Here is a 14,636-nt window from a genome sequence, read left to right on the forward strand (position 1 = left end):
CTGTCTCGCTCTCTGTCTCGCTCTCTGTCTCGCTCTCTGTCTCGCTCTCGCTCTGTGTCTCGCTCTGTGTCTCGCTCTGTGTCTCGCTCTGTGTCTCGCTCTGTGTCTCGCTCTGTGTCTCGCTCTGTGTCTCGCTCTGTGTCTCGCTCTGTGTCTCGCTCTGTGTCTCGCTCTGTGTCTCGCTCTGTGTCTCGCTCTGTGTCTCGCTCTGTGTCTCGCTCTGTGTCTCGCTCTGTGTCTCGCTCTGTGTCTCGCTCTCTGTCTCGCTCTGTGTCTCGCTCTGTGTCTCGCTCTCTGTCTCGCTCTCTGTCTCGCTCTCGCTCTCTGTCTCGCTCTCTGTCTCTGTCTCGCTCTCTGTCTCGCTCTCTGTCTCGCTCTCTGTCTCGCTCTCTGTCTCGCTCTCTGTCTCGCTATCTGTCTCGCTCTCTGTCTCGCTCTCTGTCTCGCTCTCGCTCTCTGTCTCGCTCTCGCTCTCTGTCTCGCTCTCGCTCTCTGTCTCGCTCTCGCTCTCTGTCTCGCTCTCGCTCTCTGTCTCGCTCTCGCTCTCTGTCTCGCTCTCTGTCTCGCTCTCTGTCTCGCTCTCGCTCTCGCTCTCGCTCTCGCTCTCGCTCTCTGTCTCGCTCTCTGTCTCGCTCTCGCTCTCGCTCTCTGTCTCGCTCTCTGTCTCGCTCTCTGTCTCGCTCTCTGTCTCGCTCTCTGTCTCGCTCTCTGTCTCGCTCTCTGTCTCGCTCTCTGTCTCGCTCTCTGTCTCGCTCTCTGTCTCGCTCTCTGTCTCGCTCTCTGTCTCGCTCTCTGTCTCGCTCTCGCTCTCTGTCTCGCTCTCGCTCTCTGTCTCGCTCTCGCTCTCTGTCTCTCTCTCGCTCTCTGTCTCGTTCTCGCTCTCTCTGTCTCGTTCTCGCTTTCTCTGTCTCGCTCTCGCTCTCTCTGTCTCGCTCTCGCTCTCTCTGTCTCGCTCTTGCTCTCGCTCTCGCTCTCGCTCGCTCTGTCTCGCTCTCGCTCTTTCTGTCTCGCTCTCGCTCTCGCTCTCTCTGTCTCGCTCTCGCTCTCTCTGTCTCGCTCTCGCTCTCTCTGTCTCGCTCTCGCTCTCGCTCTCTCTGTCTCGCTCTCGCTCTCGATCTCTCTGTCTCGCTCTCGCTCTCGCTCTCTCTGTCTCGCTCTCGCTCTCGCTCTCGCTCTCGCTCTCGCTCTCGCTCTCTCTCTCTCTGTCTCGCTCTCGCTCTCGCTCTCGCTCTCGCTCTCTCTGTCTCGCTCTCGCTCTCGCTCTCTCTGTCTCGCTCTCGCTCTCGCTCTCGCTCTCTCTGTCTCGCTCTCGCTCTCTCTGTCTCGCTCTCGCTCTCTGTCTCGCTCTCGCTCTCTGTCTCGCTCTCGCTCTCTGTCTCGCTCTCGCTCTCTGTCTCGCTCTCTGTCTGGCTCTCTGTCTCGCTCTCTGTCTCGCTCTCTGTCTCGCTCTCTGTCTCGCTCTCTGTCTCGCTCTCTGTCTCGCTCTCTGTCTCGCTCTCGCTCTCTCTGTCTCGCTCTCGCTCTCTCTGTCTCGCTCTCGCTCTCTCTGTCTCGCTCTCGCTCTCGCTCTCTCTGTCTCGCTCTCGCTCTCTGTCTCGCTCTCGCTCTCTGTCTCGCTCTCGCTCTCGCTCTCGCTCTCGCTCTCTCTGTCTCGCTCTCGCTCTCTCTGTCTCGCTCTCGCTCTCCCTGTCTCGCTCTCGCTCTCTCTGTCTCGCTCTCGCTCTCTGTCTCGCTCTCGCTCTCTGTCTCGCTCTCGCTCTTGCTCTCTCTGTCTCGCTCTCGCTCGCGCTCTCTCTGTCTCGCTCTCGCTCTTGCTCTCTCTGTCTCGCTCTTGCTCTCTCTGTCTCGCTCTCGCTCTCGCTCTCGCTCTCGCTCTCTCTGTCTCGCTCTCGCTCTCTCTGTCTCGCTCTCGTTCTCTTTCTCGCTCTCTGTCTCGCTCTCTGTCTCGCTCTCTGTCTCGCTCTCTGTCTCGCTCTCTGTCTCGCTCTCTGTCTCGCTCTCTGTCTCGCTCTCTGTCTCGCTCTCTGACTCGCTCTCTGGCTCGCTCTCTGTCTCGCTCTCTGTCTCGCTCTCTGTCTCGCTCTCTGTCTCGCTCTCTGTCTCGCTCTCTGTCTCGCTCTCTGTCTCGCTCTCTGTCTCGCTCTCTGTCTCGCTCTCTGTCTCGCTCTCTGTCTCGCTCTCTGTCTCGCTCTCTGTCTCGCTCTCGCTCTCTGTCTTCTCTCGCTCTCTGTCTCGCTCTCTTCTCGCTCCCTTCTCGCTCTCTGTCTCGTTCTCTGTCTCGTTCTCGTTCTCTGTCTCGTTCTCTGTCTCGTTCTCTGTCTCGCTCTCTGTCTCGCTCTCTGTCTCGCTCTCTGTCTCGCTCTCTGTCTCGCTCTCTGTCTCGCTCTCTGTCTCGCTCTCTGTCTCGCTCTCTGTCTCGCTCTCTGTCTCGCTCTCTGTCTCGCTCTCTGTCTCGCTCTCGCTCTCTGTCTCGCTCTCTGTCTCGCTCTCTGTCTCGCTCTCTGTCTCGCTCTCTGTCTCGCTCTCTGTCTCGCTCTCTGTCTCGCTCTCTGTCTCGCTCTCTGTCTCGCTCTCTGTCTCGCTCTCTGTCTCGCTCTCTGTCTCGCTCTGTGTCTCGCTCTGTGTCTCGCTCTGTGTCTCGCTCTGTGTCTCGCTCTGTGTCTCGCTCTGTGTCTCGCTCTGTGTCTCGCTCTGTGTCTCGCTCTGTGTCTCGCTCTCTGTCTCGCTCTCTGTCTCGCTCTCTGTCTCGCTCTCTGTCTCGCTCTCTGTCTCGCTCTCGCTCTCTGTCTCGCTCTCTGTCTCGCTCTCGCTCTCTGTCTCGCTCTCTGTCTCGCTCTCTGTCTCGCTCTCTGTCTCGCTCTCTGTCTCGCTCTCTGTCTCGCTCTCTGTCTCGCTCTGTGTCTCGCTCTGTGTCTCGCTCTCTGTCTCGCTCTCTGTCTCGCTCTCTGTCTCGCTCTCTGTCTCGCTCTGTGTCTCGCTCTGTGTCTCGCTCTGTGTCTCGCTCTGTGTCTCGCTCTGTGTCTCGCTCTGTGTCTCGCTCTCTGTCTCGCTCTCTGTCTCGCTCTCTGTCTCGCCCTCTGTCTCGCCCTCGCTCTCGCTCTCTGTCTTGCTCTCTGTCTTGCTCTCTGTCTCGCTCTCTGTCTCGCTCTCTGTCTCGCTCTCTGTCTCGCTCTCTGTCTCGCTCTCTGTCTCGCTCTCTGTCTCGCTCTCTGTCTCGCTCTCTGTCTCGCTCTCTGTCTCGCTCTCTGTCTCGCTCTCTGTCTCGCTCTCGCTCTCTGTCTCGCTCTCGCTCTCTGTCTCGCTCTCGCTCTCTGTCTCGCTCTCGCTCTCTGTCTCGCTCTCGCTCTCTGTCTCGCTCTCGCTCTCGCTCTCGCTCTCGCTCTCGCTCTCTGTCTCGCTCTCGCTCTCGCTCTCTGTCTCGCTCTCGCTCTCTGTCTCGCTCTCGCTCTCTGTCTCGCTCTCGCTCTCTGTCTCGCTCTCGCTCTCTGTCTCGCTCTCGCTCTCTGTCTCGCTCTCTGTCTCGCTCTCTGTCTCGCTCTCTGTCTCGCTCTCTGTCTCGCTCTCTGTCTCGCTCTCGCTCTCTGTCTCGCTCTCGCTCTCTGTCTCGCTCTCGCTCTCTGTCTCGCTCTCGCTCTCTGTCTCGCTCTCGCTCTCTGTCTCGCTCTCGCTCTCTGTCTCGCTCTCGCTCTCTGTCTCGCTCTCGCTCTCTGTCTCGCTCTCGCTCTCGCTCTCTGTCTCGCTCTCTGTCTCGCTCTCTGTCTCGCTCTCTGTCTCGCTCTCTGTCTCGCTCTCTGTCTCGCTCTCTGTCTCGCTCTCTGTCTCGCTCTCTGTCTCGCTCTCTGTCTCGCTCTCGCTCTCGCTCTCGCTCTCGCTCTCGCTCTCTGTCTCGCTCTCTGTCTCGCTCTCTGTCTCGCTCTCTGTCTCGCTCTCGCTCTCTGTCTCGCTCTCGCTCTCTGTCTCGCTCTCGCTCTCTGTCTCGCTCTCGCTCTCGCTCTCTGTCTCGCTCTCGCTCTCTGTCTCGCTCTCGCTCTCTGTCTCGCTCTCGCTCTCTGTCTCGCTCTCGCTCTCTGTCTCGCTCTCGCTCTCTGTCTCGCTCTCGCTCTCTGTCGCGCTCTCGCTCTCTGTCGCGCTCTCCGTCTCGCTCTCGCTCTCTGTCGCGCTCTCTGTCTCGCTCTCTGTCGCGCTCTCTGTCGCGCTCTCTGTCGCGCTCTCTGTCTCGCTCTCTGTCTCGCTCTCTGTCTCGCTCTCTGTCTCGCTCTCTGTCTCGCTCTCTGTCTCGCTCTCTGTCTCGCTCTCTGTCTCGCTCTCTGTCTCGCTCTCTGTCTCGCTCTCTGTCTCGCACTCGCTCTCTCTGTCTCGCTCTCTCTGTCTCGCTCTCGCTCTCTCTGTCTCGCTCTCGCTCTCGCTCTCTCTGTCTCGCTCTCGCTCTCTCTGTCTCGCTCTCGCTCTCGCTCTCTCTGTCTCGCTCTCGCTCTCTCTGTCTCGCTCTCGCTCTCTCTGTCTCGCTCTCGCTCTCTCTGTCTCGCTCTCGCTCTCTCTGTCTCGCTCTCGCTCTCTCTGTCTCGCTCTCGCTCTCGCTCTCGCTCTCGCTCTCGCTCTCTCTGTCTCGCTCTCTCTGTCTCGCTCTCGCTCTCGCTCTCGCTCTCGCTCTCGCTCTCTCTGTCTCGCTCTCGCTCTCTCTGTCTCGCTCGTGATCTCTCTGTCTCGCTCTCGCTCTTGCTCTCTCTGTCTCGCTCTTGCTCTCTCTGTCTCGCTCTTGCTCTCTCTGTCTCGCTCTCGCTCTCTCTGTCTCGCTCTCGCTCTCTGTCTCGCTCTCGCTCTCTGTCTCGCTCTCGCTCTCTGTCTCGCTCTCGCTCTCTGTCTCGCTCTTTGTCTCGCTCTTTGTCTCGCTCTCTGTCTCGCTCTCTGTCTCGCTCTCTGTCTCGCTCTCTGTCTCGCTCTCTGTCTCGCTCTCTGTCTCGCTCTCTGTCTCGCTCTCTGTCTCGCTCTCTGTTTCGCTCTCTGTTTCGCTCTCTGTCTCGCTCTCTGTCTCGCTCTCTGTCTCGCTCTCTGTCTCGCTCTCTGTCTCGCTCTCTGTCTCGCTCTCTGTCTCGCTCTCTGTCTCGCTCTCTGTCTCGCTCTCTGTCTCGCTCTCTGTTTCTCTCTCTGTCTCGCTCTCTGTTTCTCTCTCTGTTTCTCTCTCTGTCTCGCTCTCTGTTGCTCTCTCTGTTGCTCTCTCTGTTGCTCTCTCTGTCTCGCTCTCTGTCTCGCTCTCTGTCTCGCTCTCGCTCTCTGTCTCGCTCTCTGTCTCGCTCTCTGTCTCGCTCTCTGTCTCGCTCTCTGTCTCGCTCTCTGTCTCGCTCTCTGTCTCGCTCTCTGTCTCGCTCTCTGTCTCGCTCTCGCTCTCTGTCTCGCTCTCGCTCTCTGTCTCGTTCTCGCTCTCTGTCTCGTTCTCGCTCTCTGTCTCGTTCTCGCTCTCTGTCTCGCTCTCGCACTCTGTCTCGCTCTCGCACTCTGTCTCGCTCACGCTCTCTGTCACGCTCTCTGTCACGCTCTCTGTCACGCTCTCTGTCACGCTCTGTGTCACGCTCTGTGTCACGCTCTGTGTCACGCTCTCTGTCACGCTCTCTGTCTCGCTCTCTGTCTCGCTCTCTGTCTCGCTCTCTGTCTCGCTCTCTGTCTCGCTCTCTGTCTCGCTCTCTGTCTCGCTCTCTGTCTCGCCTTCGCTCTCTCTCTCGCTCTCGCTCTGTCTCTCTCTTTCGTGATCAGTCTCTCCCTCGCCCTATCGCGTACGCCCTCTCGCGCTCGCCCTCTCGCGCTCGCCCTCTCCCGCTCGCCCTCTCCCTCTCGCCCTCTCCCTCTCGCCCTCTCCCTCTCGCCCTCTCCCTCTCGCCCTCTCCCTCTCGCCCTCTCCCTCTCGCCCTCTCCCTCTCGCCCTCTCCCTCTCGCCCTCTCCCTCTCGCCCTCTCCCTCTCGCCCTCTCCCTCTCCCTCTCGCCCTCTCCCTCTCGCCCTCACCCTCTCGCGCTCGCCCTCACCCTCTCGCGCTCGCACTCTCCCTCTCGCGCTCGCCCTCTCCCTCTCGCTCTCTCCCTCTCGTGCTCGCTCTCTCCCTCTCGTGCTCGCTCTCTCCCTCTCGTGCTCGCTCTCTCCCTCTCGCGCTCGCTCTCTCCCTCTCGCGCTCGCTCTCTCCCTCTCGCGCTCGCTCTCTCCCTCTCGCGCTCGCTCTCTCCCTCTCGCGCTCGCTCTCTCCCTCTCGCGCTCGCTCTCTCCCTCTCGCGCTCGCTCTCTCCCTCTCGCGCTCGCTCTCTCCCTCTCGCGCTCGCTCTTTCCCTCTCCCTCTCTCCCTCTCGCCCTCTCCCTCTCGCCCTCTCCCTCTCGCCCTCTCCCTCTCGCCCTCTCCCTCTCGCCCTCTCCCTCTCGCCCTCTCCCTCTCGCGCTCGCCCTCTCGCGCTCGCCCTCTCGCGCTCGCCCTCTCGCGCTCGCCCTCTCGCGCTCGCCCTCTCGCGCTCGCCCTCTCGCGCTCGCCCTCTCGCGCTCGCCCTCACCCTCTCGCGCTCGCCCTCTCCCTCTCGCGCTCGCCCTCTCCCTCTCGCTCTCTCCCTCTCGTGCTCGCTCTCTCCCTCTCGCGCTCGCTCTCTCCCTCTCGCGCTCGCTCTCTCCCTCTCGCGCTCGCTCTCTCCCTCTCGCGCTCGCTCTCTCCCTCTCGCGCTCGCTCTCTCCCTCTCGCGCTCGCTCTCTCCCTCTCGCGCTCGCTCTTTCCCTCTCCCTCTCGCCCTCTCCCTCTCGCCCTCTCCCTCTCGCCCTCTCCCTCTCGCCCTCTCCCTCTCGCCCTCTCCCTCTCGCCCTCTCCCTCTCGCCCTCTCCCTCTCGCCCTCTCCCTCTCGCCCTCTCCCTCTCGCGCTCGCCCTCTCGCGCTCGCCCTCTCGCGCTCGCCCTCTCGCGCTCGCCCTCTCGCGCTCGCCCCCTCGCGCTAGCCCCCTCGCGCTCGCCCCCTCGCGCTCGCCCCCTCGCGCTCGCCCCCTCGCGCTCGCCCTCTCGCCCTCGCCCTCTCGCCCTCGCCCTCTCGCCCTCGCCCTCCTGCGCTCGCCCTCGCCCTCCTGCGCTCGCCCTCTCGCGCTCGCCCTCGCCCCCTCGCGCTCGCCCTCGCCCTCTCGCGCTCTCCCTCTCGCGGTCACCCTCTCCCTCTCACCCTCTCCCTCTCACCTTCTCGCCCTCTCCCTCTCACCTTCTCGCCCTCTCCCTCTCCCTCTCGCGCTCGCCCTTTCCCTCTCGCGCTCGCCCTCTCCCTCTCACCCTCTCCCTCTCACCTTCTCGCCCTCTCCCTCTCACCTTCTCGCCCTCTCCCTCTCCCTCTCGCGCTCGCCCTTTCCCTCTCGCGCTCGCCCTCTCGCGCTCGCCCTCTCCCTCTCGCGCTCGCCCTCTCCCTCTCGCGCTCGTTCTCTCCCTCTCGCGCTCGCCCTCTCCCTCTCCTGCTCGCCCTCTCCCTCTCGCGCTCGCCCTCTCCCTCTCGCGCTCGCCCTCTCCCTCTCGCGCTCGCCCTCTCCCTCTCGCGCTCGCCCTCTCCCTCTCGCGCTCGCCCTCGCCCTCTCGCGCTCGCCCTCTCCCTCTCGCGCTCGCCCTCTCCCTCTCGCGCTCGCCCTCTCCCTCTCGCGCTCGCCCTCTCCCTCTCGCGCTCGCCCTCTCCCTCTCGCGCTCGCCCTCTCCCTCTCGCGCTCGCCCTCTCCCTCTCGCGCTCGCCCTTTCCCTCTCGCGCTCGCCCTCTCCCTCTCACCCTCTCCCTCTCTCCCTCTCACCCTCTCCCTCTCACCTTCTCGCCCTCTCCCTCTCACCTTCTCGCCCTCTCCCTCTCCCTCTCGCGCTCGCCCTTTCCCTCTCGCGCTCGCCCGCTCGCGCTCGCCCTCTCCCTCTCGCGCTCGCCCTCTCCCTCTCGCGCTCGTTCTCTCCCTCTCGCGCTCGCCCTCTCCCTCTCCTGCTCGCCCTCTCCCTCTCCTGCTCGCCCTCTCCCTCTCGCGCTCGCCCTCTCCCTCTCGCGCTCGCCCTCTCCCTCTCGCGCTCGCCCTCTCCCTCTCCTGCTCGCCCTCTCCCTCTCGCGCTCGCCCTCTCGCGCTCGCCCTCGCCCTCTCCCTCTCGCGCTCGCCCTCTCCCTCTCGCGCTCGCCCTCTCCCTCTCGCGCTCGCCCTCTCCCTCTCGCGCTCGCCCTCTCCCTCTCGCGCTCGCCCTCTCCCTCTCGCGCTCGCCCTCTCCCTCTCGCGCTCGCCCTCTCCCTCTCGCGCTCGCCCTCTCCCTTTCGCGCTCGCCCTCTCCCTTTCGCGTTCGCCCTCTCCCTCTCGCGCTCGCCCTCTCCCTCTCCCTCTCGCTCTATCCCTCTCGCTGTCTCCATCTCGCTGTCTCCCTCTCGCTGTCTCCCTCTCGCTGTCTCCCTCTCGCTGTCTCCCTCTCGCTCTATCCCTCTCGCTCTATCCCTCTCGCTCTATCCATCTCGCTCTATCCCTCTCGCTGTCTCCCTCTCGCTGTCTCCCTCTCGCTGTCTCCCTCTCGCTGTGTCCCTCTCGCTGTCTCCCTCTCGCTGTCTCCCTCTCGCTGTCTCCCTCTCGCTGTCTCCCTCTCGCTCTCTCCCTCTCGCTCTCTCCCGCTCGCCCTCTCGCGCTCGCCCTCTCCCTCTCGCGCTCGCCCTCTCCCTCTCGCGCTCGCCCTCTCCCTCTCGCGCTCGCCCTCTCCCTCTCGCGCTCGCCCTCTCGCGCTCGCCCTCTCCCTCTCGCGCTCGCCCTCTCCCTCTCGCGCTCGCCCTCTCCCTCTCGCGCTCGCCCTCTCGCGCTCGCCCTCGCCCTCTCCCTCTCGCGCTCGCCCTCTCCCTCTCGCGCTCGCCCTCTCCCTCTCGCGCTCGCCCTCTCCCTCTCGCGCTCGCCCTCTCCCTCTCGCGCTCGCCCTCTCCCTCTCGCGCTCGCCCTCTCCCTCTCGCGCTCGCCCTCTCCCTCTCGCGCTCGCCCTCTCCCTCTCGCGCTCGCCCTCTCCCTCTCGCTCTATCCCTCTCGCTGTCTCCCCCTCGCTGTCTCCCTCTCGCTCTCTCCCTCTCGCTCTCTCCCTCTCGCTCTCTCCCTCTCGCTCTCTCCCTCTCGCTCTCTCCCTCTCGCTCTCTCCCTCTCGCTCTCTCCCTCTCGCTCTCTCCCTCTCGCGCTCACCCTCTCGCGCTCGCCCTCTCCCTCTCGCGCTCGCCCTCTCCCTCTCGCGCTCGCCCTCTCCCTCTCGCGCTCGCCCTCTCCCTCTCGCGCTCGCCCTCTCCCTCTCGCGCTCGCCCTCTCCCTCTCGCGCTCGCCCTCTCCCTCTCGCGCTCGCCCTCTCCCTCTCGCGCTCGCCCTCTCGCGCTCGCCCTCGCCCTCTCGCGCTCGCCCTCGCCCTCTCGCGCTCGCCCTCTCCCTCTCGCGCTCGCCCTCTCCCTCTCGCGCTCGCCCTCTCCCTCTCGCGCTCGCCCTCTCCCTCTCGCGCTCGCCCTCTCCCTCTCGCGCTCGCCCTCTCCCTCTCGCGCTCGCCCTCTCCCTCTCGCGCTCGCCCTCTCCCTCTCGCGCTCTCTCTCTCGCGCTCGCCCTCTCGCGCTCGCCCTCTCGCGCTCGCCCTCTCGCGCTCGCCCTCTCGCGCTCACCCTCTCGCGCTCACCCTCTCGCGCTTGCCCTCTGCCTCTCGCGCTCGCCCTCTGCCTCTCGCGCTCGCCCTCTGCCTCTCGCGCTCGCCCTCTGCCTCTCGCGCTCGCCCTCTGCCTCTCGCGCTCGCCCTCTGCCTCTCGCGCTCGCCCTCTGCCTCTCGCGCTCGCCCTCTCCCTCTCGCGATCGCCCTCTGCCTCTCGCGATCGCCCTCTGCCTCTCGCGCTCGCCCTCTCCCTCTCGCGCTCGCCCTCTCCCTCTCCCGCTCGCCCTCTCCCTCTCCCGCTCGCGCTCTCTCACACTCTCATGTTCCCTGATAATTTCTCTGACTGCTCTTAGTCATCCTGCTGGTTTGTTTTTCCCCAGTGAACACAGCCGACATTGGTTCTTTAAGGGGCGTTTGGTGATTGATGGTGAAGCCAAACTGAAGAGTCTTTTTGACCTGATCATGAAGACACAGGATCACAGTAACAAGAACAACGTCATCAAATTCTCTGACAACAGCAGGTCAGTCCCATTAAAGATAGCCGCAGAGGGTCAGCAGGACAGTTGGATACGGAGTTTCAGGGAGAGAGGCAAGAGGTACACAGGAGAGATGGAATTATGGGGAGCACTGAGTCGCACAGTGAGGGTCACTGATGCACTGAAGGGCCAGTGACGTGTGGGGGTTGGCGTGAGGATCCCTGAGGGGCAAGAGGCGGTGTGAAGGTCCCTGATATGCTCATTGAGTAGGGGGTTGGTAGGGTTGGGAAGCATGAGAGTTGGGGTGTGTTGTTGGCGTGGGGGCCAGCCCGAGGGCTAGTGATGTGTGGGGGCATTGAGGATCATTGATACACAGGAGGAGAAGGGCCTGATTCTCACTGATACAGGCAAAGGGTGGGTCTTGCTGCTGCACAGTGCAGTGATTCAGCATTATGGACAGATGGAGTTAGATTAGGCTAACTGGTGCATGGGTGGGAGGAGAGTAGCTGTTTAGCATTCTGGTTGGTCAAAAAGTGAGATTTCTTTTTGAGCTTTATTTGCTCTACAGTGCGATAACGGGGAAAACCGTGAACTGTCTCTACCCCCGCGACCAGTTACATGCGAGCAAGGTGGAAGTACGAAAAACAATGAGACATGTAATCTTCACTGCGGAAACACACAACTTCCCCACAGGTTTGTATCCCTAGGCCTGCTGCTTATTGCCTTGTATGTGATTTAGAAGTGATTCTCAATGTCCAGTGTGTGCGATACTGAGATGTGATTCACCGTGTCACCATTTGTGATTCTCAGTGTAGGGTGTGTGTTTTGCATAGATATGATTCTCACTGTTGGGTGTGTGTGTCACTCAGAAGTGATCTCACTGTCGTGTGTGTGTGTTACTGAGATGTGATTCTCAGTGTCTGGTGTGTGTGTGTGTTACTGAGATATGATTCTCAGTGTCAGGTGTGCGTGTCAATGAGATTTGATCTCAGTGTCGGGTGTGTGTTTTACGGAGAGGTGATTCTCAATTTCAGCTGTGTGTGTGTGTTTCTGAGAGGTGATTATCTGAGTGTCATGTGTGTGTTACAGAGATCCGATTCTCAGTCTCAGATGTGTGTTAGTGAGATCTGATTCTCAGTCTCAGGTGTGTGTTAGTGAGATCTGATTCTCAGTCTCGGGTGTGTGTTAGTGAGATCTGATTCTCAGTCTCAGCGGTGTGTGTTAGTGAGATCTGATTCTCAGTCTCAGGTGTGCGTGCTACTGAGATGTGAATCCCAGAGCCAGGTGTGTGTGTTACTGAGCTGTGATTCTCAGTGTTGGGTGTATGTTTCGGAGGTGTGATTCTCATTGTCAGGTGTGTGTGTTACTGAGATGTGATTCTCAGTGCCTTAGTGTATGTGTCTCTGAGATGTGATTATCAGTGTCGGGTGTGTGTGTCGCTGAGATGTGATTATCAGTGTCGGGCGTGTATCTCAAATGTGATTCTCAGTATCAGCTGTGTGTGGTACTGGGATGTGATTGTCACTGCCAGGTGTGTGTGTTAGTGAGATCTGATTCTCAGTCTCAGGTGTGTGTTACTGAGATGTGAATCTCACCTTCAGGTGTGTTTGTTACTAAGATCTGATTCTCAGTGTCGGGTGTGTGTGTTGCTGAGATGTGATTCTCAGTGTCAGGTGTGTGTACTGAGATGTGATCTCACTGTCGGGTATGTGTATTACTGAGATGTGATTATCAGTGTCAGGTATGTGTATTACTGAGATGTGATTATCAGTGTCAGGTATGTGTTAGTCAGATGTGATTCTCAGGGTCAGGTGTGTGTTACTGAGATGTGATTCTCACTGTCGGGTGCATGTTACTAAGACCTGATTCTCAGTGTCATGTATGTGTATGTTACTGGGATGTGATCCTGAGTGCTGGTTGTGTGTGTCACTGAGATGTGATTATCAGTGTCATGTGTGTTTGTGTTAGTGAGATTTGATTCTCATTCTCGGGTGTGTGTGTTACTGAGATGTGAATCTCACTTTCAGGTATGTGTGCTACTGAGATGTGATTATCAGTGTCCAGTGCTTATGTTACTGAGAGGTGATGCTCAGTGTCTGGTGTGTGTTTTACTGAGATGTGATTCTCAGTTTCGGGGGGGTGTGTTACTGAGGTTTCGAGCGTGTCACTGTTTGTGATTGTCAGTGTCGGTTGTGTGTTACTGAGATGTCATTCGCAGCAGCGGGCACCTAAGTTACTGAGATGTGATTCTCAGTATCGAGCATGTCACAGTTTGTGATTCTCAGTGTAGGGTGTATGTTTTACATAGATGTGATTCTTAGTACCATGTGTATGCGGATGTGATTGTCAGTGCCGTGTGTGTGTTACTGAGATGTGATTCTCAGTGTCGGATGTGTGTGTCACTGAGATGTGATTATCAGTGTCGGGTGTGCATCTCAGAGATGTGATTCTCAATATCAGCTGTGTGTGTAACTGAGATGTGATTCTCGTTGTCAGCTGTGTGAGTTACTGTGATGTGATTCTCAATGTCGGGTGCGTGTGTTACCGAGATGTGATTCTCACTCTCAGATGTGTGTTACTGAGTTGTGGATCTCGCTGTTGGGTGTGTCAGTGAGATGTGATTCACGGTGTCTGGTGTGTGTTTTACAGAGATGTGATTCTCAGTGTCGGGTGTGTTGCCGTTTGTGATTCTCAGTGTAGGGTGTATATTTTTCATAGATGTGATTCTCAGTGTCGTGTGTGTTACTAAGATGTGATTCTCAGTGTTGGGTGTGTGTGTCGCTGAGATGTGATTCTCAGTGTTGGGTGTGTGTGTCGCTGAGATATGATTCTCAGTGTCAGGTGTGTGTTGCTGAGATGTGATTCTCAGTGTCGGGTGTGTGTTGCTGAGATGTGATTCTCAGTGTCGGGTGTATGTTGCTGAGATGTGATTCTCAGTGTCGGGTGTGTGTTGCTGAGATGTGATTCTCAGTGTCGGGTGTGTGTTGCTGAGATGTGATTCTCAGTGTCAGGTGTGTGTTGCTGAGATGTGATTCTCAGTGTCGGGTGTGTGTTGGTGAGATGTGATTCTCAGTGTCGGGTGTGTGTGTGTTACTGAGGTGTGATTCTCACTGTAGGGGGTGTGTGTTCGTGAGATCTGATTCTCAGTCTCAGGTGTGTATATTACTGAGATGTGATTATCAGTGTCAGTTATGTGTTACTCAGATGTGATTCTCAGGGTCAGGTGTGTGTTACTGAGGTATCGAGCGTGTCACTGTGATTGTTAGTGTCGGTTGTGTGTTACTGAGATGTCATCCGCAGCAGCGGGCACCTAAGTTACTGAGATGTGATTCTCAGTTTCGAGCATGTCACAGTTTGTGATCCTCAGTGTAGGGTGTGTTTTACACAAATGTGATTGTGTCAGGTGCATGTTACTGAGATGTGATTCTCAGTGTTGGGTGTGTGTGTGTTAATGAGATGTGATTCTCACTGTCAGATGTGTGTGTTACTGAGGTGTGATTCTCATTGTCAGCTGTGTGTGTTAGTAAGATCTGATTCTCCGTGTCTGTTGTGTATTTTACTGAGATGTGATTCTCAGTATCGAGTGTTAATGTTTGTGATTCTCAGTGTAGGGTGTATGTTTTACAAAGATGTGATTCTTAGTACCATGTGTATGTGTGACTGAGATGTGATTGTCAGTGCTGTGTGTGTTACTGAGATGTGATTCTCAGTGTCGGATGTATGTGTCACTGAGATGTGATTATCAGTGTCGGATGTGCATCTCAGAGGTGTCATTCTCATTGTCAGCTGTGTGAGTTACTGTGATGTGATTCTCAATGTTGGGTCCGTGTGTTACCGAGATGTGATTCTCACTCTCATATGTGTGTTACTGAGTTGTGAATCTCGGTGTTGGGTGTGTCAGTGAGATGTGATTCACAGTGTCTGGTGTGTGTTTTACAGAGATGTGATTCTCAGTGTCGGGTGTGTTACCATTTGTGATTCTCAGTGTAGGGTGTATATTTTTCATAGATGTGATTCTCAGTGTCGTGTGTGTTACTATGATTTGATTCTCAGTGTTGGGTATGTGTGTCGCTGAGATATGATTCTCAGTGTCGTGTGTGTTGCTGAGATGTGATTCACAGTGTCGTGTGTGTTGCTGAGATGTGATTCACAGTGTCATGTGTGTTGCTGAGATGTGATTCTCAGTGTCAGGTGTGTGTTGCTGAGATGTGATTCTCAGTGTCGGGTGTGTGTTGCTGAGATGTGATTCTCACTGTAGGGGGTGTGTGTTCGTGAGATCTGATTCTCAGTCTCAGGTGTGTGTGTTACTGAGTGTGATTCTCAGTGTCGAGTATGTCACAGTTTGTGATTCTCAGTGTAGGGTGTGTGTTTTACATTGATGCGATTCTCAGTGTCATGTGTGTATCTTACTGAGGTGTGACTTATTGTTGGGTGTGTGTGTTACTGAGATGTGATTCTCAGTCTTGGGTGCTTATGTTACTGAGATGTGATTCTCAGTGTCTGGTGTGTGTTTTACTGAGATGTGATTCTCAGTTTTGGGGGGTGTGTTACTGAGATG

At 58.5% G+C, this 14,636-nt stretch overlaps 1 protein-coding gene across 2 annotated transcripts in view; it reads left to right on the plus strand.

Moving 5' to 3' along the window:
• The window catches only part of pfas (phosphoribosylformylglycinamidine synthase), a 224,335-nt gene that overhangs the window by 127,824 nt on the left and 81,875 nt on the right, over positions 1-14,636 (plus strand). For both annotated transcript variants that reach the window (XM_041190696.1, XM_041190698.1), the window contains exons 7-8: positions 9,983-10,123; positions 10,647-10,771. In XM_041190696.1, coding sequence (XP_041046630.1) covers positions 9,983-10,123; positions 10,647-10,771 — 266 coding nt within the window. The remainder of the gene's footprint in view (positions 1-9,982; positions 10,124-10,646; positions 10,772-14,636) is intronic.

This window comes from Carcharodon carcharias, chromosome 7, assembly GCF_017639515.1.
Source record: "Carcharodon carcharias isolate sCarCar2 chromosome 7, sCarCar2.pri, whole genome shotgun sequence".
NCBI classification, from domain to species: domain Eukaryota; kingdom Metazoa; phylum Chordata; class Chondrichthyes; order Lamniformes; family Lamnidae; genus Carcharodon; species Carcharodon carcharias.